Genomic DNA, 23,131 nt, shown 5'->3' on the forward strand with positions numbered 1-23,131 from the left:
TATTTTGCCACATTGATGTCCATTACTTTGACGGTTAAAAAAATTGTATTTTCAATTAGGTTCTTGGGTGAAGTTTACAAGCAAGTTAACCTGCTACATACTTATGAGGGGAAGTTAGGTTTGATAGATTTTGTAAAATGTTTTTTCCATGGAAGAATATCTTTTGAATTTGAACAGCTTGTACAAAGTTTACTGTTCTCTGAATCAGTCCTAGCATTTAAGTTGCTGTATTGTATTATATTCTCTCTTATGTGTAAGTTGCTGGTTCCATCTAAGCCGCCAGTGAGATTTCTGTCTGATTTTTCTTTGGCAAAAATACAATCAATTCATGAACTACCTGTAAGAACAATAAAACAGGTCAGTACAGCTTTGCAGAAATAGAGGGGAATTTGCCTTTGATGAGTCCAGAACCACGTGTGAAAACACAGACATTGTGATCACGAATACAACAACTGAAAGTCCTTTAAGTAATGGACTCTGTCAGGGGAGATCCAAGATGGTGGTGACCCAGTAAGTCTGAGTCTACAGTGCTCTGCCTAAGACTTAGACAAAATGGGGCACCCACCTTCACCTCACTCTTTGAATCATTTAGGATAGCTTTTGCCCAGCGCACTCAGTCATTTTACATCAAACTTGGATAGTTTAATGTTTTTTTAAAAATGACAAAGGGCAAAAACTCACACAGCTCTCAACAGGCAGGGACCCCTCCCCCACCCCCTTCCACAGCAGCAGAGACGTCCGTGGCAGCTTCTGGGGACTTACCTTCGGTGGCGAGCCTGATCTCCGAGATCGCCAAACTCAGGGAGAAGATCAATGCCTTCATCGAGGAGACCTGATCCAGGTGGGAGTTGATCTCGGTCACGCTGCAGAAGCATGACTGAGAGATTAAAAAATTCTAGCAGTGTGTTGGAGGGGCAGAGCAACAGGCCGCACCCTCGCTGAGTCATTCGTGGGTCAGGTCCGGGCTCTGGAGCAGCAAGTCTGGAACCTTGAAGAGCGCATTGACGACCTTGATAATTGAGGTCGTCAGAAAAATGTTCGGTTGCTGGGCTTTCCCGAACGGGAAGAGGAAGGGAGAGCAACAGCGCCTGCTCGAGGCTTGCTTGAAGGCAGCTGAGACAACGTATCTTAACAGGTCTTCCATTATTAAGTTACAAAGGATCACAGCTCTTAGGGCAGCCTTGAATACCGCACTTACTCAAACAATAAAGAGGGAAATATTATTCGCAAAGCAGAGATTATTTGAATATGGTAACAAGCCTGGCAGATACCTAGCATACCTTACTAGAAAGAAAAAGGCTCCTCACGCCATTACGTCCATTAGAGAAAATGCTGGTACCTTGAATTGTGATCGTAAAAAGATCAATACTGCCCTTAGAAAGTTCTATTTTGAACTATCTAAGTTGCAGGATGTGAGGATAGAACTGGGAAGATGGAATCCTTCTAACTTGGAGCAGGTGTCAATCTTGAGTGCCGCCTTGACAACCCAGGAAGTACTGGACGCAGTTAGGCAGCTTCAGAGTGGTAAAGCGCCTGGGCCAGATGGATTCCAGGTTGATTTCTATAAAGAATTTCTAGGTGAACTGGCTGGGCCACTCATAAATATGTACAACTACTCACGTAGTCAGGGCTGCCTCCCGCCTTCATTGAGAGAAGCAAATATTTCTCTCATTCTTAAGAAGGGAAAGGCCCCAGGAGATTGATTTTCATATGGACCCACATCCTTGTTAAATGTGGATTTCAAAATTATTTCAAAAATGTTAGCATTAAGTCTGGAGAAGTCTTACCATACATTATAAAAGAGGACCCCAGACGGGGTTTATAAAGGGTCGCAGGTCAACTAATAATATTAGAAGTGTCTTAAATATGATACAAACCTGTCAACAGGGAACAATACCGGGTTTAGTTGTCTCCCTAGATGCAGAGGAGGCATTTGATTGGGTTGAATGGCCATATCTTTTTTATACGCTGGAAAGGTTCGGTGTTAGAGAGGTATTTACTAAATGGGTTTCAGTATATATAATGATCCCAAAGCAGCGGTGATCACCAATGGTTTAGGTTCGGATCACTTTAATGGTGGCAGGGGCTGTCGTCAGGGATGTCCTCTTTCACCATTATTATTCATGCTATGATTGAACCACTAGCGGAAGCTATTCAAACTGACCCTAATACAACGGCTCTGAGGGTTGGATCGGGCAAGCACAAAATTACTCTGTATGCAGATGATGTCCTCCTTTTCTTAAGCGATCCTTTGACAACCGTGCCCTGTGTAATTCAAGTGGTCAATCTATTTGGTATGTTCTCAGGTTACAAAATCAATTTTATGAAATCGGAGGCCATGCCATTGGGAGGTCTTGCCAGTGTATCCAATTTAACGGATGGATCTTACTTTCCCTTTCAGTGGTCACTAGAAGGTTTTCTATACTTAGGTATTTTTATCACTCCAGTGTTTGGTCAGCTGTATAAAGCCAATTGTGTGCACTTATTAGAGAAAATAAGGCAGGACCTTCAACGCTGGGGAGATCTCCCAATATCCTGGTTAGGTAGAATAGCCTTAGTTAAGATGAATATCCTATCTCGTCTTCTATATCCGATGGGAATGCTCCCCTTGATGCTGTGAGACAGGCGTTGCATAAGCTTTACGTCTGGCTCGATTCCTTTATTTGGAATCATAGACAGCCCCTTATCAAATTAGCAAAGCTGCAGCTTCCACAGGCAAGGGGAGGACTGGACTTTCCAGATTTCATGAGGTACCAGTTGAGCTCCTTATTATCCTATATAGCTGACTGTGCCTCTTGTGACCCACAATCAATCTGGTTAGATATTGAGACTTCCCAAGCAAAATGTCCCCATATCAATCTTTTATTTATGGACAAGATGAGAGTTATTGTGGACTATTTAAAACCTTATTGTATTAAATACAATCAAAGCCTGGAGGATAATGCAACAAGATGAGAGTAACCTGCAAAAAACTTCCCCTTATACCCCTATAGTGGGAGCATCAGGATTCCAGCCAGGGCTGACAGTTGCTACATTTAAAAATTGGAAGTCCAAAGGTATCTCCTGCTTGGGAGACCTGTTTGATGGGGAGGTTATGATGTCCTTTGAGCAGTTGCACCAGAAATTTGGACTGCCTAACAGGGACCTCTTTCGGTATTTTCATATACAAGACTTTATACAAAAGAAGACCACGCTGATAGTCAAACCCTACAAATTGGATAGGGAAAGGAGAGTGCTATGGCCGATGGGGCTGCCCTCAGTCAGTACTCTTTACCACTCACTATACAATAAGGTACCGAAGGACATGAAATGATTATATAAAACCTGGAATCAAGAATTAGGGTTGGAAATCTCTTTAGAAATGTGAGAGGACATCTGGGAAAATGCCAGAAAGATCTCTATCTAATAGAACTCAGGCCATTCAATTAAAGATACTCCACAGGGTTCATATGGCACCTGAATGACTCACAAAATTCAAGGCAGGAGCATCCCCAATGTGTCCTAAATGTAAAATAGAAGTTGGCAGTCTCACGCATTGTCTATGGACATGCCATAAGAACCGTAGGTATTGAGATGGATAGAAAATGCCTTGACAGAGATGTTGGGTACGGTTTTGATGGGAGCTAGTGTCTCTTCAGATTTTGGGCTCTTCAGATTTTCCCTCCCAGGATGTGTACGGGATGAAATTATTTACCATTCATCTCCTGTTGTGCAAGGAAAAGTACTTTAGTGAATTGAGTAGCTGAAGGCCCCCAGGACAGTCATGGAATATATCCCCCTTGACTTCCTCACAAATATGCTGCACCAAAAAATGGAATTATTTCATAAAACATGGCAGCCCTTTTTGAACTATATCGGCACAGATACTTTGGCTATTCTGTCCAGGGCTTTTGTTTAGCTGTAGTAATGGTTCTGGCTGGTTCGGGGACCCCCGGGAGGAGGAATCCCGTATAAATATGGGTTTTATTATGACTTGATGTAAATCTGTTTTGAGCATATATCTAGTTATTTAACTACATTTACTTAGTAATGTATGATATCCTATTTTACGTTTTGTTTCGGTGTAGAATAGATTAGTAGTTAGTTGGGTTTTTTCCCCTTTCTTTTGTTTTTTTTAAATGTTTTATTAATTTTATATTGGTGTTTAAACTTGTTTGTATTACTTTTGTAATTTTGTAAAAAAAATCTTTAAAATTTTCTTTTTTCAATAAAAATAACTATAAAACAAGTAATGGACTCTATGAAAGGAGTAATATGGTGATTGATAATATGATACATACAATTTTAGCTGAACAACCAAATTGCAAATTAACAACCTCCTTGGCACAGGAAATCTTTGTAAAAACATTCAGATGATTGGCAGATGTCTCAGTTAGACTTTGGGCAAAACTCAAAGCTGTCTTCTATACTGTAATGTAGTTCTCCTGCTCCAGAAAGTACTATAATTATTTCAATGTTTTTCTGAAACATTTAATTTCTTTCCATGCATGGTCACTGATTTTCATCAAACTTGTGATCTCCAAGACATTTCAAAGGGGAGCTTGGGTGTCACATAAAGCTATTGGAGATAGAGTTTAAAGCAAGTCATTTTGTATATTATGAAAAGGAGAATCATGGGGAATGGTAAAGCTTTGATACTATAATAAATCATGTGCTAACTTAGTAGTTCATTGATATGGCAATCAATTGTTGTGGTTTATTCCTCATGATTAATCAGAATCACTGACAAAATCTCAGACTCTATGCAGCTGTCAGAAGTAAGTTAGATACCTTGAACTTCCCATGGTCATGGATCTTGTGAAGAAGGTTCTAAGGAATATAATATAGTTGACCAAAGGTTGACTAAAAATAATGTAAGTCGTCATGATACACAGGACAGAGCTATCACAATCAAAGGCAATTCTTCCAGAGGGGTGCACTGAATGGAGACAGCTCACAACTGAGGGATGTGCAAAACAAAAGATGCTGGCAAGTTTAATTACTGGTTGGATGTTTAAGATGATAGCTAAGAATTAAGGCCCATAGACTGGCATATTGAAATAAAAGAGTGGAGTATAAAAAAGCACAGTAGAAGCACTAATAGTGGAATTAGAAGTGATGTTTGTGTCAGAAAACAGTCACCTACTGCAGAAAAGTCCTCTGCTGGTACAAGAGGGAGATCTTACAGTCATCGCCCCACCAAACATAAATTTGTAAATAGAAGCGCTAGCTTAAATAGATCACATAATAAAATAATGGCCACAGAAGTGTCTTGGAACTGGAATCTCCTGGTTGTTCCCTGAGACTGGGCCAGATACTAGTTGTGATGTGCTGGATGGTGAAATACCCAGAAGTACAAAAGGTTTTAAAAGCAAATAATTTTTTTTTAAATGTAGCCAAGATAATTGCATTCTCAAATTCTCTTCTTTAGCAGACTTAATTGACATGAATATAATTGGTACAACTAATCTCAGTTGTATCCTTCACCAACTGGCTTTCTGGAATATAGCAATTTCCCCATTTATGGTTTCAGAGACACAGGGCAACAGAATCTGATTAGACCTCCCTTCATCCTTCCCATTCCTGAACTCTGTGCTTCAGAAACACTTTTAAAACTTCAATATCCCACACTGTCTATTGTACCTTTATACTATCCAGTTCCAGAGTGTGAAAGGCCAGTCTCTGACCTACTGTCCCCTCCATATCAGGTTAATCCTCATTGTACTCCCTGCATTTATTACAAACTCACCTCTCGGAGAATTGAGTCAAACTCTTCCTTGTTGAAGAGCTGCTCATTAATAAATGAATCTGCTTCTACTTCATGTTCAACAGCCTAAAGGGAGAGAGGAAGAGAAGGCAAGAAATTAAACAGGCCACACAGGAGATTTAGTCTTGGGCACAACTGATGATCTGGATGCAAATGATTCTTGTTTTAAGAAGTTATTTTTAACTCAAGTCTTTGATAAACTCATTTGTATATCGATGAATGTAGCATTTACCATGGACCAACTCAAACTGGCGCTGTTATAGATTGGCAGGTAAAAATAAATTGCTTGGTGTTTACGTCATTGTTGTGTAGTAGTCAGTTTTGGAGTAAAATTTTTAAAAAGCTAAACATTTTAGAACCATATCGTAGAGGTGTGCTTATTGGTGTCCATGCCCCTAAAAGCAGCTTTAATCTTGAGAGTCCTCCATAAGCTACAATGGATGGGAACTCACAATGTCAATTAAGTCAATCTGCAACATGGTTAGTCTTCTGGGCAGGGCTAGTTTTAAGTGCAATTTCCTGTCAACTAGCACAAAGCAAAATTGCAGAACTTTGATTTGGGCTGAACATAATTTGCAATTGAAATTTCTTGATTTCGTCTAATGGTTTAGCCAAGTTCTGGCAAATTGCATTAAGAAGACTAGTGCAACAGAGCATAAATTCTTCTGCATTGGATTCATAGCTGGTGTGTGCTCTGGTTTTTAACACTTTGTCCAGTACTTGTGGTCTTGTGTTCCTAGACCCTGTGGGGATAACAGTTATTAAACAGATACTTCCTGCTTGAACTAAGGTTGAGATTCCAGGATTGTCAATGAACCCAGTGAATCCCACATGCTCCACAAAGAAAGAAAGCTCAGCTCTGGTCAGTGTATTGACAATTAAGGACATCCTCAAGCTTCTCTGAAAAAATGCAATTGCCCTACCAATTCGAAATGATCCCCATTTCAAGATGGCTCAAACTAGAAAAGAAACATTCATGAAGGTGCCAATTGTCAGGAATGTCTCTGGTAAGCCCAAATGGAGGCCAAGTCCATATAGTGGAAGGAGGTCTGAAAACATTAGCATCCCACTCATCTATTTGAGCAAATACTTCCTCTTTTGCCTGCAGTAGGAATTGTGGTATTGAACCAATACTGGACCTTATAGTCCCTTCAGAGCCAAAAAAAAAGACCAGAAAGAATGCAATCTTCAATCTTGAGGGACTGTGTTAAAGACTACTTAAATTTATTTCGGATTGAGGACTCAAATGGGAAAACTTTGTAGGAAGATGTTTGCAGTTGCAGAAATATGTTACCTGGAGCACATTGTGAATTGTAATTAAAATGTTGCTTTCTTAGAGAAGTGAAAGCACAGTCCAAACAATTAGGCACCCCCTGTTATGTGTTTCCAGGGCATTTCCTCCTGGACACAGCATTTTGTTTGGCTTTTTAACTGGCATCCGTTGTGTGTTCCAATGAGCTCAGCATGGAAACAACCTTCTGATTGGATTCACTGCAGTTTAACACAGACCCTGAGAGAAGAATGAAACTGAAGATGACAGATGTCCCGGATGCACGCAGCATCAACATATCTCTCTTGCTCCCTCCCTCCTTCTCTCTCTCTCTCTCTATGTTCCTCTACTCTGAAAAGTTAACCTCTCTGCGCAATTTCTCTGTCAAAACAGTAGGGAAAAACTACATTCAGAATTGCCGAAAGGAAGAGTAGTAAAGTCTAGAAATATCCATGGGTCTGACCAACCAATCTGTGATCTAACGACTAATCACTACTGTGCAAATTACATCAAAGTATCAATGAAGAAAGGAAAACGGACTATACAACCAACACAACTAGTTTTATGATTTTGGATAGGTGATTCAGAACAGTGCTCCTCTGACTATTTTTCTTTCATGATCACAATAAATAGTTACGTTTGTATTAATGAGATTAAAGAAACGGTATGCATATTATTTTAAGCTAATTTGGTCAATTAGATAAAATTGAACAGTTTGATGACTTACATTTGTGATGGATTAGGGAATGGTGGTGTTTGATATATTGTGTACTATCTCCAGTGAGTTCTGACATTGCTGAAGGTGATGAATTGAGGAGATGAACAAACTGCCCAGACATATATATAGAACATAGAACAATACAGCACAGTACAGCCCTTCGGCCCACAATGTTGTGCCAATCATTATCTTAATCTAAGTTCAACCTAACCTACAAACCCCTCAATTTACTGCCATCCATGTGCTTGTCCAGCAGTCACTATTATCTATTCTGCCAATAGATAATAGACAATAGACAATAGGTGCAGGAGTAGGCCATTCTGCCCTTCGAGCCTGCACCACCATTCAATATGATCATGGCTGATCATCCTTAATCAGTATCCTGCTCCTTCCTCATTTCCATAACCCTTGATTCCATTATCCTTGAGAACTCTATCCAACTCTTTCTTAAATGAATCCAGAGACTGGGCCTCCACTGCCCTCTGGGGCAGAACATTCCACACAGCCACCACTCTCTGGGTGAAGAAGTTTCTCCTCATCTCTGTCCTAAATGGTCTACCCCGTATTTTTAAGCTGTGTCCTCTGGTTCAGCACTCACCCATCAGCTGAAACATGTTTCCTGCCTCCAGAGTGTCCAATCCTTTCATAATCTTATATGTCTCAATCAGATCCCCTCTCAGTCTTCTAAACTCAAGGGTATACAAGCTCAGTCGCTCCAGTCTTTCAGCATAAGGTAGTCCCGCTATTCCAGGAATTGACCTCATGAACCTACACTGCACTCCCTCAATAGCCAGAATGTGTTTCCTCAAATTTGGAGACCAGAACTGCACACTGTACTCCAGGTGTGGTATCACCAGGGCCCTGCACAGCTGCAGAAGAACCTCTTTGCTTCTATACTCAATCCCTCTTGTTATGAAGGCCAGCATACTATTAGCCTTCTTCATTACCTGCTGTACCTGCATGCTTACTTTCATTGACTGGTGTACAAGAACACCCAGATCTCTTCGTACTGCCCCTTTACCTAAATTGATTCCATTTAGGCAGTACTCTGCCTTCCTGTTCTTGCCACCAAAGTGGATAACCATACATTTATCCACATTAAACTGCATCTGCCATGCATCTGACCACTCACCTAACCTGTCCAGATCACCCTGTAATCTCCTAACATCCTCATCACATTTCACCCTGCCACTCAGCTTGGTATCATCAGCAAATTTGCTAATTTTATTACTAATACCATCTTCTACATCATTAATGTATATTGTAAAAAGCTGCGATCCCAGCACTGGTCCCTGCGATACCCCACTGGTCACTGCCTGCCATTCCAAAATGGAGCCATTTATCACTACTCTTTGTTTCCTATCAGCCAACCAACTTTCAATCCAAGTTAGTACATTGTCCCCAATACCAGGCGCCCTAATTTTGCTCACTAACCTCCTATGTGGGACTTTATCAAAAGCTTTCTGAAAGTCCAGGTACACTACATCTACTGGATCTCCCTTGTCCATCTTCAGAGTTACATTCTCAAAAAATTCCAGAAGATTATTCAAGCATGATTTCCCCTTCATAAATCCATGCTGACTCTGACCTATTCTGTTACTACTATCCAGATGTGTCATAATTTCATCCTTTATAATAGACTCCAGCATCTTTCCCATCACTGAGGTCAGACTAACTGGTCTATAATTTCCTGCTTTCTCTCTCTCACCTTTCTTAAAAAGTGGTACAACATTAGCCACCCTCTAATCCGCAGGAACTGATCCCGAATCTATCGAACTCTGGAAAAAATCACCAACACATCCACGATTTCTAGAGCCACCTCCTTCAGTACCCTGGGATGTAGACCATCAGGCCCAGGGGACTTATCAGCCTTCAGACCTACCAGTCTCTCCAACACCAATTCCTGGCAAACATAAATTCCCTTAAGTTCAGGTCCTTCAGCCACTGTTACCTCAGGGAGATTGCTTGTGTCTTTCCCAGTGAACACAATTCAAATCTTCTGCCATTTCTTTGTTCCCCATAAAATATTCCCCTGTTTCTGTCTTCAAGGGCCCAATTTTAGTCTTAACCATTTCTTTCCCTTCAACATACCTTAAAAAGCTTTTACTATCCTCCTTTATATTTTTGGTCAGTTTACCTTCGTACCTCTTGTTTTCTCTGCATATTTCCTTCTTCGTAATCCTCTATTGTTCTTTAAGAGCTTCCCAGTCCTCCGTTTTCCCACTTATCTTTGCTATGTTGTACTTTTTCTCTTTTAACTTTATATGTTTCTTAACTTCCCTCGTCAGCCATGGCCACCCCTGCCTCCTCATAGGATCTTTCTTCCTTTTTGGAATGAACTGATCCTGCACCTTCTGCGTTATACCCATAAATCTCTGCCATTGTTCCTCCACTGTCATCCCTGCTAAGGTATTGCACCATTGAACTTTGGCCAGCTCCTCCCTCATAGCTCCATAGTTCCCTTTATTCAACAGAAATATTGTCACTTCCGATTGTACCCTCTCCCTCTCAAATTGCAGATTGAAGCTTATTGTATTATGGTCACTACTTCCCAATGGCTCCTTCACTTCAAGGTCCCTGATCAATTCTGGTTCGTTGCACAATACCAGATTCAGAATTGCCTTCTCCCTGATCGGATCCAGCACCAGCTGTTCTAAGAATTCATCTCAGAGGCACTCCACAAAGTCTCTTTCTTGAGGTCCAATACCATCCTGATTCTCCCAGTCTACCTGCATGTTGAAATCCCCCATAGCAACTGTAGTAACATCTTTGCGACAGGACAATTTCAGCTCCTGATTCAACTTACATCCAACATCCAAACTATTGTTTGGGGGCCTGTAGATAACTCCCAAGAGGGTCTTTTTACCCTTTGTATTTCTCAGCTCTATCCACACTGACTCTACATCCACTGATTCTGGGTCCTCCTGCGCAAGGGACTGAATATCATCCTTTACCAACGTGGCCACCCCACCCCCTCTGCCTGTCAGTCTGCCTTACAATAGCACGTGTAGCCTTGAATATTCATTTCCCAGGCCCTGTCCACTTGAAGCCACATCTCAGTTATCCTCACAATATCATATTTGCCAATTTCCAAAAGAGCCTCAAGCTCATCCATTTTATTTCTAATGCTTCGTGCATTCATGTATAGTATTTTTAATTTGTTACTGCCCCCACCCTTCCCATCAACTCCTATTTCACTCAACCTTACAGCATGATCCCTTTCTGATATTTATGCCTCATTGATACAGTTGTCTTTCTTGACTTCCCTTGTTCTAACTTTCCCTTCAATTTCCTTCTTAAATATCCAGTTTGTCTCCTCCCCCCGCTACTTAGTTTAAACGCAGCTGTGTTGCAGTAGCATACCTGCCTGCCAGAATGCTGGTCCCTAACCTATTAAGGTGCAAACCGTCTCTTTTGTATAATTTATGCTTACCACAAAACATACCCTGGTGATCCAAGAATTTAAATGCTTGCTTCCTGCACCAGTTCCCCAGCCACATGTTCAAGTCCATTATCTCCCTATTTCTGGCATCACCAGCCCAAGGAACAGGATGCAAACCGGAGATAACCACCCTGCATGTCCTGCTTTTCAGCCTTCTTCCTAGTTCTCCGAAGTCCCGCTGTAGTGTGTTCCTCCTCTTCTTCCCAATGTAATTTGTGCCGACATGTATCCTCACCTTCGTCCTTGAGGATTTCCTGCACTCTGTCTGTGATGTCTTTAACCCTGGCACCAGGAAGGCAACACACCATCCTTAAGTCCCGCCTGCTGCCACAAAAACCCCAGTCAGTTCCTCTCACTATGGAGTCCCCTATTACCATGGCTCTGTGATGTCCGACTCTTCCGCTCTGTCTCCACGCCAACTTTTGATTGACAGACCTGGCCGCCTCGCAGACTGGCAGTGTCATCCGTCTCTACTGTTTCCAAAGATTCAACTTGTTCCTGACAGGTACTTCCCCCGGGGTCTCTTGCACCTGTCTCCTCTCTGCCTTCCTCATCGTCTGCTCTCTTCTGCTCTCTTCTGGTATAGTCGGTGTAGTAACCTCATTGAAGGTCTTGTCCAGAAAGATCTCGTTCTCTCGGATGAGCCTAAGGTCCTTGAGTTCTTTCATCAGTGCTGCAATATGCTCGGTCAGTAGCTGAATGTGCACACACTTTCTACACTTATACGAGCCAGACACACCAGAGTCATTGACCTCCCACATCTAGAACACACCCACTCAAATAACAATCACTTACCTTCCCGACCGGCTTTGCGCTCCGACTTCACTTCCGCCCAGCTCCCGCCACTCTCTACTGCATTGGGGAAAAGTCTCTAGCTATCTACTGTATCTATGCCTCTTATTAGCTTGTGTACCTAGCAAATGTACAATCTCTGGAAAACAAGATGGACGAACTGAGATCACGGTCAGCTTCCAGTGTGAGTGCAGAGTGAACTGTGGGACTGCTGTGCACTCTGCTTCACAGAAACCTGGCTCAACCCATCCATTCCCAACTGTGCACTTCAGGTTGATGTTTTTCTATCCATCGAATGGACCATACAGCCTCCTCGGGTAAGACAAAGGGTGCAGGGTTTTGCTTTTTTATCAACAACCTGTGGTGCATGGACATTGCAACCCTGGGCAACCATTGCTCCCCAAATTTTGGATTCCTCACTATCAAGTGCCACCCCGTCTATCTACCACAGGAATGTACTGCTGTTATACTAACTGCTGTGTACATACCACCACAAGCAAAGGTTAGGGAAGCTCTGGATGTGCTGTATTCCACCACTAACACCTTGGAGACGGAACATCCCGAGGACCTGTTTATTGTAACTGGCGACTTCAATTAAGCCAATCCAGGGAAGGTGTTGCCCAAGCATCACCAGAACATTATCTACCCCAACAGGGGCCCGAACATTTTAGACCACTGCTACACCACTGTGAAAGATGCCTACTGCTCCATCCCCCGCCCACATTTCGGGAACTCTGACCACAAGGCCGTGTTTCTTCTCGTGGCTTAAAGGCAAAAGCTCAAGCAGGAGACCCCCTCACGGATACAGGTCTAGTGCTGGTTGGAGGAAGCAGAGGATCAATTGTCTGATTGGGCCAAGTTCAAACAGTCTGCAGGTACCTTGGACAAGTACGCCACCACCGTCACAGACTTTATCAGCAAGTGTGTGGAGGACTGCATACCGAGGAAGTCGATCCCTGTGTTCCCAACAGGAAACTCTGGATGAATCAGGACATACAAAACCTGCTAAAAATCAGGTGTGTGAGGCCTTCAGATCAGGAGACCCACTCAAATAAAAGGAATCCAATTATGACCTTTCCAGAGCCATTAGGACAGTCAAGACCCAATACTGATCCAAACTAGAGATCCAGACAGACACCCAGCGACTATGGCAAGGACTGAATGACATCATAGGTTCTAAAAAGAGACAATGCAAGATAGCAGATGATGGCACATGCCTCCCAGATCGTCTCAACGCTTTCTATGCTCGCTTTGAGCAGACTTTCGGCAGATAGGTAACACCTATTCTGATCAGTCCAGACGAACCAAACACAATAATCACTGCATCAGAAGTCAGATCAGTTTCCCTTCATGTGAGTCCAAGGAAAGCGGTAGGACCAGACAGAGTACCAGGCCGTGCACTCAGAGCATGTGCAGATCAACTGGCAGAGGTCTTCTTGGACACCTTCAACTCTTCCTGCAGCAGGCCACTATCCCTGCCTGTTTCAAGAGGGCCAACATCATCCCTGTGGCTAAGAAGGCTCATGCAACATGTCTTAATGACTACCGCCCAGTAGCCATAACTTTGGTGGTCATGAAGTGCTTTGAAAGGCTGGTCATGGCATTCATCAACTCCAGCCTCCCCACTACTCTTGACCCAATCCAATTTGCCTATCGGACCAACAGATTCACATCAGATGCCCCATCATTTGCCTGTCACTCCTCCAAAAACAGCTACGTAAAAATCCTACTCATTGACTACAGTTCAGCTTTCAACACTATTATCCCCTCGAGACTGATTATTAAGCCTCATGATCTCGGACTAAGCCCCACTCTCTGCAACTGGATCCGTAGTTTCCTGACCTACAGGCTACAATCAGTGAAGAATGGGGACAATATGTCATCTTCACTAACACTCAACACTGAGCTCCCCCAAAGGTATGTACTCAGCCCTCTACTGTACTCACTATACACCCATGACTACGTCACCAAATATCAGACTAATGCCATTTACAAGTTTGCTGATGACATAGTTGGTCAAATTTTAGAAGGTGAAGAAACAGACTACAGAGAGGAAGTGCAGGACATGGATAAATGGAGAACAACCTAGCTCTCAAAGCTGGCAAAACCAAAGAAATCATTATTGACTTTTGGTGGGATGTTGCTCATGCTCCCTCTACACATTAACAGCACAGAGGTAGAACGAGTGGAGAGTGTCAAGATCCTGGGAATGGTCATCCAAAACAAGCTTTCTTGGACTCTTCATATGGACGCACTGGTTATAAAGGCCCAACACTGTCTCTTCTTCCTTAGGCAGCTGAGGAAATTTGGCATGACAGCGAATACCCTTGCCAACTTTTATATGTGCGCCATCGAGAGCATTCTGTCTGGATGTATCATTACCTGGTATGGCAACTGTACCATTCAAGTTTGGAGACACTTACGGAGAGTGGTGAGCTCAGCCGGAACAATCACAAAGGCCAACCTCCCATCTATAGAATCCATCTACCAGGCCCGCTGTCAAGGAAAGGCCACCAGCATTCTCAAAGATCCACCCCACCCTGGCAATGTTTTTCTACAACCTCTACCATCAGGGAGAAGGTACAGAAGCCTGAACACACACACCAGCTGGTTTTGAAACAGTTTCTACCCTACTGTTGTTAGAATACTGAATGGACTCACAAACTCTTAACATTCACCTGTACCTGTGTTTTTGTTTTTGCTGCTGTTTTCCTATTATTTACTTATCTATGCTACTTAACTCTGTGGTCTGCCTGTATTGCTCGCAAAAGTAAGCTTTTCACTGTACCTCAGTACACATAACAATAAATTCAATTCAGTTCAATTCAATTCAATTCAATTCTAGCTCACTCACTGCTCTTCATAAGACATGCCCTCCAGTCCATGCAGCATCCTGGTAAATCTCCTCTGCACCCTCTGTAAAGCATCTACATCCTTCCTGTAATGGAGCGCCCAAAACTGGGCACAATATTCCCATGTGATCTAACCAGGGTTTTGTAGGGCTGCAGCAAAAGCTTGCAGCTCTTAAACTCAATTCCCCTGTTACTGAAAGCCAAAACACCATACACCTTCTTTACAACCCTATCAATTTGGGTGGCTACTTTGAGGGATCTACGTACGTTGACCCCAAGATCCTGCCATTCCTCCACGCTGCCAAGAACCCTGTCTTCAACCCTGTATCCAGCATTGAAATTCGACTTTCCAAAATGAATTATTTCACATTTATCCAGATTGAACTCCATCTTGATGGGCACACCTGACCAGATGAACACCATGTGTTCCAGGAATGCCAATAGTTTGGATGCTACACCAGTTGAGTCAACAGGCTGAGGAGGGGCAGATAGAGTTTAATTTGAAGGTATTGCATTTTGCAAAATGAATAAGGACAGGACTTATACATTTTAAAGTAGTTACCTGATGAAGGAGCAGTGCTTCAAAAGTGTGTACTTCCAAATACACCTATTGGACTATAACCTGGTGTTGTGTGATTTTTAACTTATAAGTAGAGCCTTGAGTAATGTTGTAGAACAGAGAGATCTCGGGTTCAGGTATATAATTCTTTGAAGCTTTCATCACATTTAGACAGGAGATTAAGAAAGTATTTTATATGCTTGCCTCCACTGTGCAGAGTAGGACCTGTAATTCTTCATTACAATATCAAAATAAAATGTTTTAATATATGTTCATCAATTCTAGAGTTCCAGGTCATGAAATTCAGATTCTGAATTGCTAATTAGCAGACAATCACTGATTTGTTGCTCATTCTTTCCTTCCAGTGTTTTATTACCATCACTCCTGAAAGGATTACATTTCCAGCTCAGTTCAATGTATACTGGGTGACCTCTACAATCTCATTCAACTGCTCATCATTCAGGTTTGGGTCTGGGAAGAGTGTTCAGAGACTTGAACAACAGGAGCACTACAGCTGAGCCTACTGTGTCATTATGCAATGCCCAATGCGTGCATGCATTTTTTTAACAGGTTCCATTCGATAATGATCAGCGATCGAAACACTGATTTTTTTTCCCCTCCTAAATGGAAGGATAATGGCACCAATCACCAATCAGCAATCCATCATATGATAAACTGAGATGACTAAATTGAGAACACACCAGCGATTAAATGAAAACAATCCTGGTGTGCATAATGTAGCACCTCAAAGTGTTAGTTGGACATGGAGACTGTGCATGTGCCCACATGCGTGATTCTGTCTTTATCTGGGCTACAGTAAACGAAGAAATAGCACTTCATTTTGTTTCTTTCAGGACATCCCAAAGCAATTCACAGCTAATGAAAATATTTCCAAGTGCAGCCATTGTCATAATGTATGATATATATATGATGTATGATATATGTAATATATATCATATATATATACACACACACACACACACACACACACACACACACACACACACACACACACACACACACACACACACACACACACATATAGATATATATACACATATATAAAACAGCTAATTTGTTCATGGCAAAGTTTCACAAACAGATTAGCTAATTAAATAATTGAACAGAAAGATAAATATTGACCAGGCCATGCTCTTTTCCTGATAATGACATGGGATCACTTTTAAGACAACACCTAACGAAGGAGAAGGATTGGATCTTGGTTTAATATCTCATCTAAAAGGCATCATCTTTGATAATGCTGAGTGCTCTCAGGATTACACTTGATGTGCCATCTTAGATTCTGTGCTCTGATCTTTGGTCTGGGGCGTGAGCCTATCGTCGTATAGCTCAGACTGCTACCACTGAAGTCAGATAATGTCATTTTATAAGTTATAAGAACATATACAAACAGTACAGAGAAAACTCAGCTATCAGCCAGATATACATCAGAACAACAGCTACCTGTAGTACTGGATCACAAAATGTGACTTACTGTTTGTGTGGTTGGGGCTTTCAGTGGTGGTTCAAACTCAGTAGGTGTGTTCAGCACAGGTGTGTTTGTACAGGAGATACATCTCCCTGTCCTGTAACATAGATAAAATCATAAAAGTCCCTGTATGGAGTGATGGTTTCAATTTCTTATTGAGAGTGTTCAGCAGTTACTTTAGCATGTATCCAAAACCAGACACATAGAACTCATGTTGTGTAGTTACTTTTAACATCTCTGAATGCTGTTCCAGTTGCTCTGATTATGTACCTCATATTCTCAGGGCTGGCAGGGAAATGGCAGTGGGAGTGGAAGGCTCCTTGGCATTGGGTGCAGCGTTTCAGGTCTCCACCCACTTTGCACACGCCACAGCTGGGGTTCAGGGGTTGATTTTCGTGGGTCTGCAGCAGCACCTGAAAGTATAAAGTGGCATTAGGAATAGCATCACTCTGTCCCAGACAATGTAATGATAGAGCAAGTATGAAATTTCTTGACTTCAGCCTGGGGAAGCTGTTTGCAGAAAGGAGAGATGTTGATTGAAAAGAGAAAGGGGGTAAAGAAGGTGGAAGGGCTCCAATTAAGAGTTAAAAGAGGGGAATAGGATAGCAGTGATTGCAGGAGGGAAGAGAGGAGGGAGTATTAAAGGCACAGGGTAACAGGAAGTGATGCAAGGATAGAAATGAAGTCAAGGTGGGGGAAGGGAGAAGCAGGTACTTAAAGAAGGAAGAAGAAATATTGAGAACAAGATTGTAGGATGCAGGAGGAAGATTACCATTGTTTAAATAAGGGCATTGTCTTATGCCATCAATAACAGAAGAAGATGGAAAATATCATAGTGGAGTGACAAAAGGAAAATGCAGAGGTCCCAATTTGTGATTACATGATAGATGAGGGAGATAAATAGATAAATAAATAGACTGTCATGTGATGAGTCTGGAAGGATACCCAAATTCAAGTTTGCCATGGTAGGATTGGGGAAAGGGCCCCCAGACTGCTCATGAAGGAGAGAAGAGTGAGTTTCAAGAAAATGAAGAACATTGATCCTAAACTGTGCTGATGAAAATGAGGTACAGGGGGGAGTGGGTGACAGTTGGAAATTCCTAGCTGCATCTGTGATTGTAGACTGGGTAAGAGGTGGGGTAACATTGGAGCTGAGTCTGTGTGATAGTACGGGGAACACTGTGATGTTTGGTACAATGCAAATGTCATGTGATGAATTGTGTTACCCGTTGTTTCTGACTGGCAGTAAGATTGGCTGAAGAGGAAGCTGAAGAGGATGTTGAAGATGGTGCTGTGGTTACTGCTGTGGATTGTAGTCCAATGCTAGGAGGATGTTCTCTGTTGGTAAATGGTGATGATCTCAGCAGCTGCTCCAACTCTCCCACCAATTTCTGTTGATACAAGACTACCTAGTGCACAAAATAAAACAATCACTGCACAGGTAACTGAGGAGTAGTCATCACAAGCTTTCAAAACAAATCCCTGGCTAAATACAGTTCCCAATTCCAGCAAAATGAATGGGAAGGAAGCTCATGGAGGGAAAATAGTGAGAAGACCATACTATGTGAGGATTTGGAGTGCAAAATACTGACATATAGAGACAGGAGCAGTTTAGGATCATGCTGAAGGAAATGTGATGGGGGAATAAGGGGAGTATAGCTGAGAGATGAGGGAGACCTGGTGAAATAACAAAGGCAGTTTAAGTTTGGATTGATGTAGGGAGATTAGAAGGAAAATAATTCAAGATATTGGTAAGGGTTTGGTTAACTACTGATGGGTTGGCAAAGTTAGTAAATGTAACTTGGAGATATGAATGTTGGGATGACAAATACACAGATGTATGTACAGGTAGCTAGCACTTAGATATGGCATATTATTAGCTAATGTTCAATAGATGGCGGTAAGAGCATTATTGGGCAATATTTATGAAGATGAAAGTTAGGATATTATTGCTAGAATTTCATAGAATGTACATCACAGAAACAAAACATTCACTAAACCAATCTTTGGTGCTCTTATTGAAACCTCTTCCTTTCTTTCCTGTTCTCCCACAACCCTCCTTCCTATGCCTGTCTAGCTTTCCCTTAAGTACAACTGTCCTATTTATCTTAACTACTCCCTGTGATAATGGGTTCTACATCCTTAACATTCTGGACAAATTATTTCCTTTTGGATTCCCTACTTGATTTCTTGGTAACTTGCATATTAATGATCTTTAGTTTTGCTCTCCACCAAAAGTGGAAAATGTATCTCAGTGTATACTCAGTTAAAACCATTCCCAATTTAAACATTATGTAATAGGTCACCTTTTAGCCCTTTCTTTTCAAGAGAAATGAGTCACAGTGTTTCCATGGAGGCATAAGCTTCCATTTTTGGAATCAGATTTATCAGCTTTCCTTGAACCCTCTCCGCTAGCTCTATATCTACAAAGGCAGTTGAACCTCGAGTTTTCATATCTTCGCTGATTTTCAATTTTGTCCCTCTGGGACTTTAGCATTTAATTTTTTAAAAAAGTAGCCTTAATAATCTACAGCTTTTAGTGTATATTTGCACTCCCAGGTTTCTCTCATGCTCCATCTCATTTATAAAATCATAAAATCCATGTGGAAGCAGGCCATTCAGCCCATCAACACCACACCACTCCTCTGAAGAGCATTCTATCCAGATCCACCCTCCCCCCTCATACTATCCCTGTAAACCTGAATTTCCCAAGGCTAATCCACCTAGCCTACACATTTCTGGATTGTGGGAGGAAACCAGAGCACCAGAAGGAAACCCACACAGATATAGAAAGAATGAGATAGATTTTTGTTATCCAAATATTATGTGACTTCCATTTTTTTTACTAGAATACATTAATATCTCATATTTATCTCTATTCAAATTCATTTACCAATTATTTCATAGAATTTCATAGAATCCCTACAGTGTGGAAACAGTAGGCCCAACAACTTCAAAGAGTAACCTACCCAGAACCATTCTCTTTCCCTATTTCTCTACATATACCTCTGACTAATGCACCTAACCTATGGGCATAGGTCTTTGGAAGGGCGGTGTGCACTCAGTGGGCGAAATAGCCTGCTTCCACACTGCAGCGATTCTGTGATTCTATAAATGGGGGTGGAGTTTGAGAGAGACTTGGGAGTGCAAGTTATATTCCTATTCCATATTAATGTCTTCTTGGAACTTATTATATTGTATTATACTTTATTGACTGTTTCTCCAATTTGGTGTCATCTGCAAATTTGGATTTGTGATTCTAAAGTCTAAATTATTAATGTGATCAGTAATCTCAGTGATCTCACTTATCCTCGGAGGAAACCACTTTCCATTTTCTGTCATTCAGAAATACTACCCTTTAGCCACATGCTCTGCTTTCGATTTCCTATTCTTTCTATACACGGTCATCTAAGTTCTAGATACAGAATAGATGGGGATTATTGAGCTGTATCCTGGGATTGGAAGCGAGATCATAAATTGGTAGAGTTTTAGAGATGGAGACAAGGGTATTCTTGTTAGGTGCAAGTTAAATGTGTTACTGGGAAGTATTTTTGAGATGGAAATGTATATGTCATTGGTCAGTCATTGAAGGAAAATGGATGAGGTGAAACCTGATTTTACTGAGCTCTGGTATTGAATGTACCGCAAGACATCACTGCCATTGTGATCTGTCTAACCATAAGTTAGTCATGAACAAAGCAGCTTAAAAAGGAGGCCTTTGATCTATATTTATCTAAGCAGTATTTGACTCACCAAGGAAGCCAATCTTGTGCTATTTTGGGAAGTTTTTAGTTGTTGTTTTCTATATTAATGCCATGTATGATACAAAACATAGTTAACCCACTGGTCATGCATGTTACATCGACTGCTTTGAAGCTAAGCTCTGTAGAACTAAATGGGCTGATGGTTACTGCAGTGGGACGTGACTTACTTGGACTCCTGCTGTGCTCTGTGATTGCTGGTTCTTCTCAGATGCTGAGGATAATGGAGCTCGGCTGTCACCAGCTTTGTTAGTGCAGGATAAACACCTCCAGGTACCACTGAGCAGATAAAGAAACAAAATTTTAAAATTGCTCAGACAAATAGTCAGGAATGCATTTGAAGATCAAATGCATTGTTATAAATCCACAGGTGAAATTATACATTGCAAATAGAAGAGCGTTATGTTTGTTATATAATTGTATCATAAACTGGAATCGATATAATGAAAGTTGAATGTGTAACAGACTATTATCATGGCTTTATCATGAGTGGAGATTGTGTTATAAAGAATGCTATAACGGATAACTCTATAATGAAGGTTGGGTATGTAGAAGAGTATTATGACTAAGAGTTTTATAACAAAAATAGGATGTGCATTAGTAAGTATTATAACTGAAAGCTTTATAATGAGGGGTTATATTTGTCAAAGTAGTGATGAACCTTAGAGTCACAAAATCCCGTTAAATCGGAATGAAGAAAATGGATTGGAAAATTGGACAGTAGGTATGGTAGGCAATCTTAATTTTGCCCATTTTATAGCAATGCCACAAGTTAAACTTATCTCCACTGTCAGTGCTTGTACATGAAAACTGGAATCTTGATTATGCTGCCAGAGGTTTCTGACTATGAAGCAGCACCAGGACATTGGCTCAGAACTTAAACTGGCTCTTTTCCAGTATAGTCAGAGGTGTCATCTTTTGCATCCGACGTTAAACTGAGGTCTGTCCACCCTCTTGGGTAAAAGCAAGAAAAATCATTGTGCCAATTGAAGAAGAGCAAAGAAGGTCTTGTGTTCTCGCCGTCACTTTTACCTTAAAGACAACACCATGAAAATAAATTAACTAGATCATTAATGTTCTTGGGACCTATGTGGTTGCAGATTACCAGCTGAATAATTCTCCCTTTTAACTATGACTGGACTTCATAAGTAATTCATTGACTCAGCACCATTTTGAAAGAAATGGTCTTGGTCTATTAAGTAACTAATTCTGTGTCCTCTAATACCTTTTCTGAGTGGGTATTCTTCATGGTGGAGTCACAGATAGATTGGATAGTGAAGAGGGCATTTGGTAAACTGGCTTTTATTAATCAACGTATTGAGTAAAGGAGTTGGGATGTCATATTGTGGCTATTGTGGACATTGATTAGACCAATTTTGGAATACTTTGTTTAATTCTGGTCTCCCTCCTATAGAAAAGATGTCGGTAAACTTGTATGTGTATAGGAGAGATTCACAAGGATATTGTCGGGATTGGAGGGTTGAATGAGTTGCTAGAGGAAGTGGTGGAGGCTGGTACAATTGCACATTTAAAAGGCACCTGGAAGATACATGATTAGGAAGGTTTAGAGGGATATGGGCTAAGTGTTGGTAAATGAAACCAGATTAATTTACGATTTCTGGTTGGCATGGACGAGTTGGACTGAAGGGTCTGTTTCTGTGCTGTACATCTCTATGACTTTATGTATTATCATAAAGATGGCACCAAACAGTGGGAAATTAGACCCAAACACGATTCTATTTTTTCTGATATTGATACATGCACTTACTCACAAGTTTCAACGGGATATTATTCAGAAATAAAGGGAAAAATAAAGTCTGTATTTTTAAATCATCTTTCACAACCTCAGCTTGTTACAAATTGATTGCCACTTAGCATATGATTTTGAAGAATGGTCACTGTTGGAAAAGTGGCAGTCAATTTTGCAAGGAAAAGCCCCATAGGAAATAAATAATGTAAGTTAAAACAAAATCCTTCAGGAGGTGTGGGCTTTGCCAGATCTACATTTTCCATTTCTAACTGTCATTATGAGCTGCTTTCCTGAACCACAGTTAAAAATCACACAACACCAGGTTATAGTCCAACAGGTTTATTTGGAAGCACTAGCTTCCGGAGCACTGCTCCTTCATCAGGTGGTCCCAACTGATATAGCAGCACTCCGAAAGCTGGTGTTTCCAAATAAACCTGTTGGATTTTAACCTGATTTTGTGTGGTTTTTAACCTGATAGAGCCTCAGTCCAACACTGACTTCTCCAAATCATTCCTGAACCATTGCAGTCTAACTGGTGTAGGTAGACCCACAGTGCTGTTAGAAAAAGAGTTCCAGGATTTTGGACGCAGTGTGGGAACAGTGATCTATTTTCAAGAAAGGATGGTATGTGATGCACAGGGAACGTCAAATGTGGCATTCCCATACATCTTCTGTGCCCTTATCCTTCTAGCTGTTGGAGATCATGGGCAAGGAAAGTACTATTGAAGGAGTCTGACTGAGTTACTGACCAA

The 23,131-nt window shown here is 41.3% G+C and overlaps 1 protein-coding gene across 1 annotated transcript in view; it reads right to left on the minus strand.

Moving 5' to 3' along the window:
- Positions 1 to 333: 333 nt before the first annotated feature.
- aire (autoimmune regulator) overlaps positions 334 to 23,131 on the minus strand; it is a 39,300-nt gene continuing 16,502 nt past the window's right edge. The window contains exons 7-13 of the mRNA XM_060833943.1: positions 20,800 to 20,908; positions 18,095 to 18,277; positions 17,139 to 17,281; positions 16,875 to 16,965; positions 5,729 to 5,812; positions 763 to 863; positions 334 to 337 (exon numbers count right to left, since the gene is read on the minus strand). Coding sequence (XP_060689926.1) covers positions 334 to 337; positions 763 to 863; positions 5,729 to 5,812; positions 16,875 to 16,965; positions 17,139 to 17,281; positions 18,095 to 18,277; positions 20,800 to 20,908 — 715 coding nt within the window. The remainder of the gene's footprint in view (positions 338 to 762; positions 864 to 5,728; positions 5,813 to 16,874; positions 16,966 to 17,138; positions 17,282 to 18,094; positions 18,278 to 20,799; positions 20,909 to 23,131) is intronic.

The sequence above is a fragment of the Hemiscyllium ocellatum genome, chromosome 13 (genome assembly GCF_020745735.1).
Source record: "Hemiscyllium ocellatum isolate sHemOce1 chromosome 13, sHemOce1.pat.X.cur, whole genome shotgun sequence".
Taxonomy (NCBI): domain Eukaryota; kingdom Metazoa; phylum Chordata; class Chondrichthyes; order Orectolobiformes; family Hemiscylliidae; genus Hemiscyllium; species Hemiscyllium ocellatum.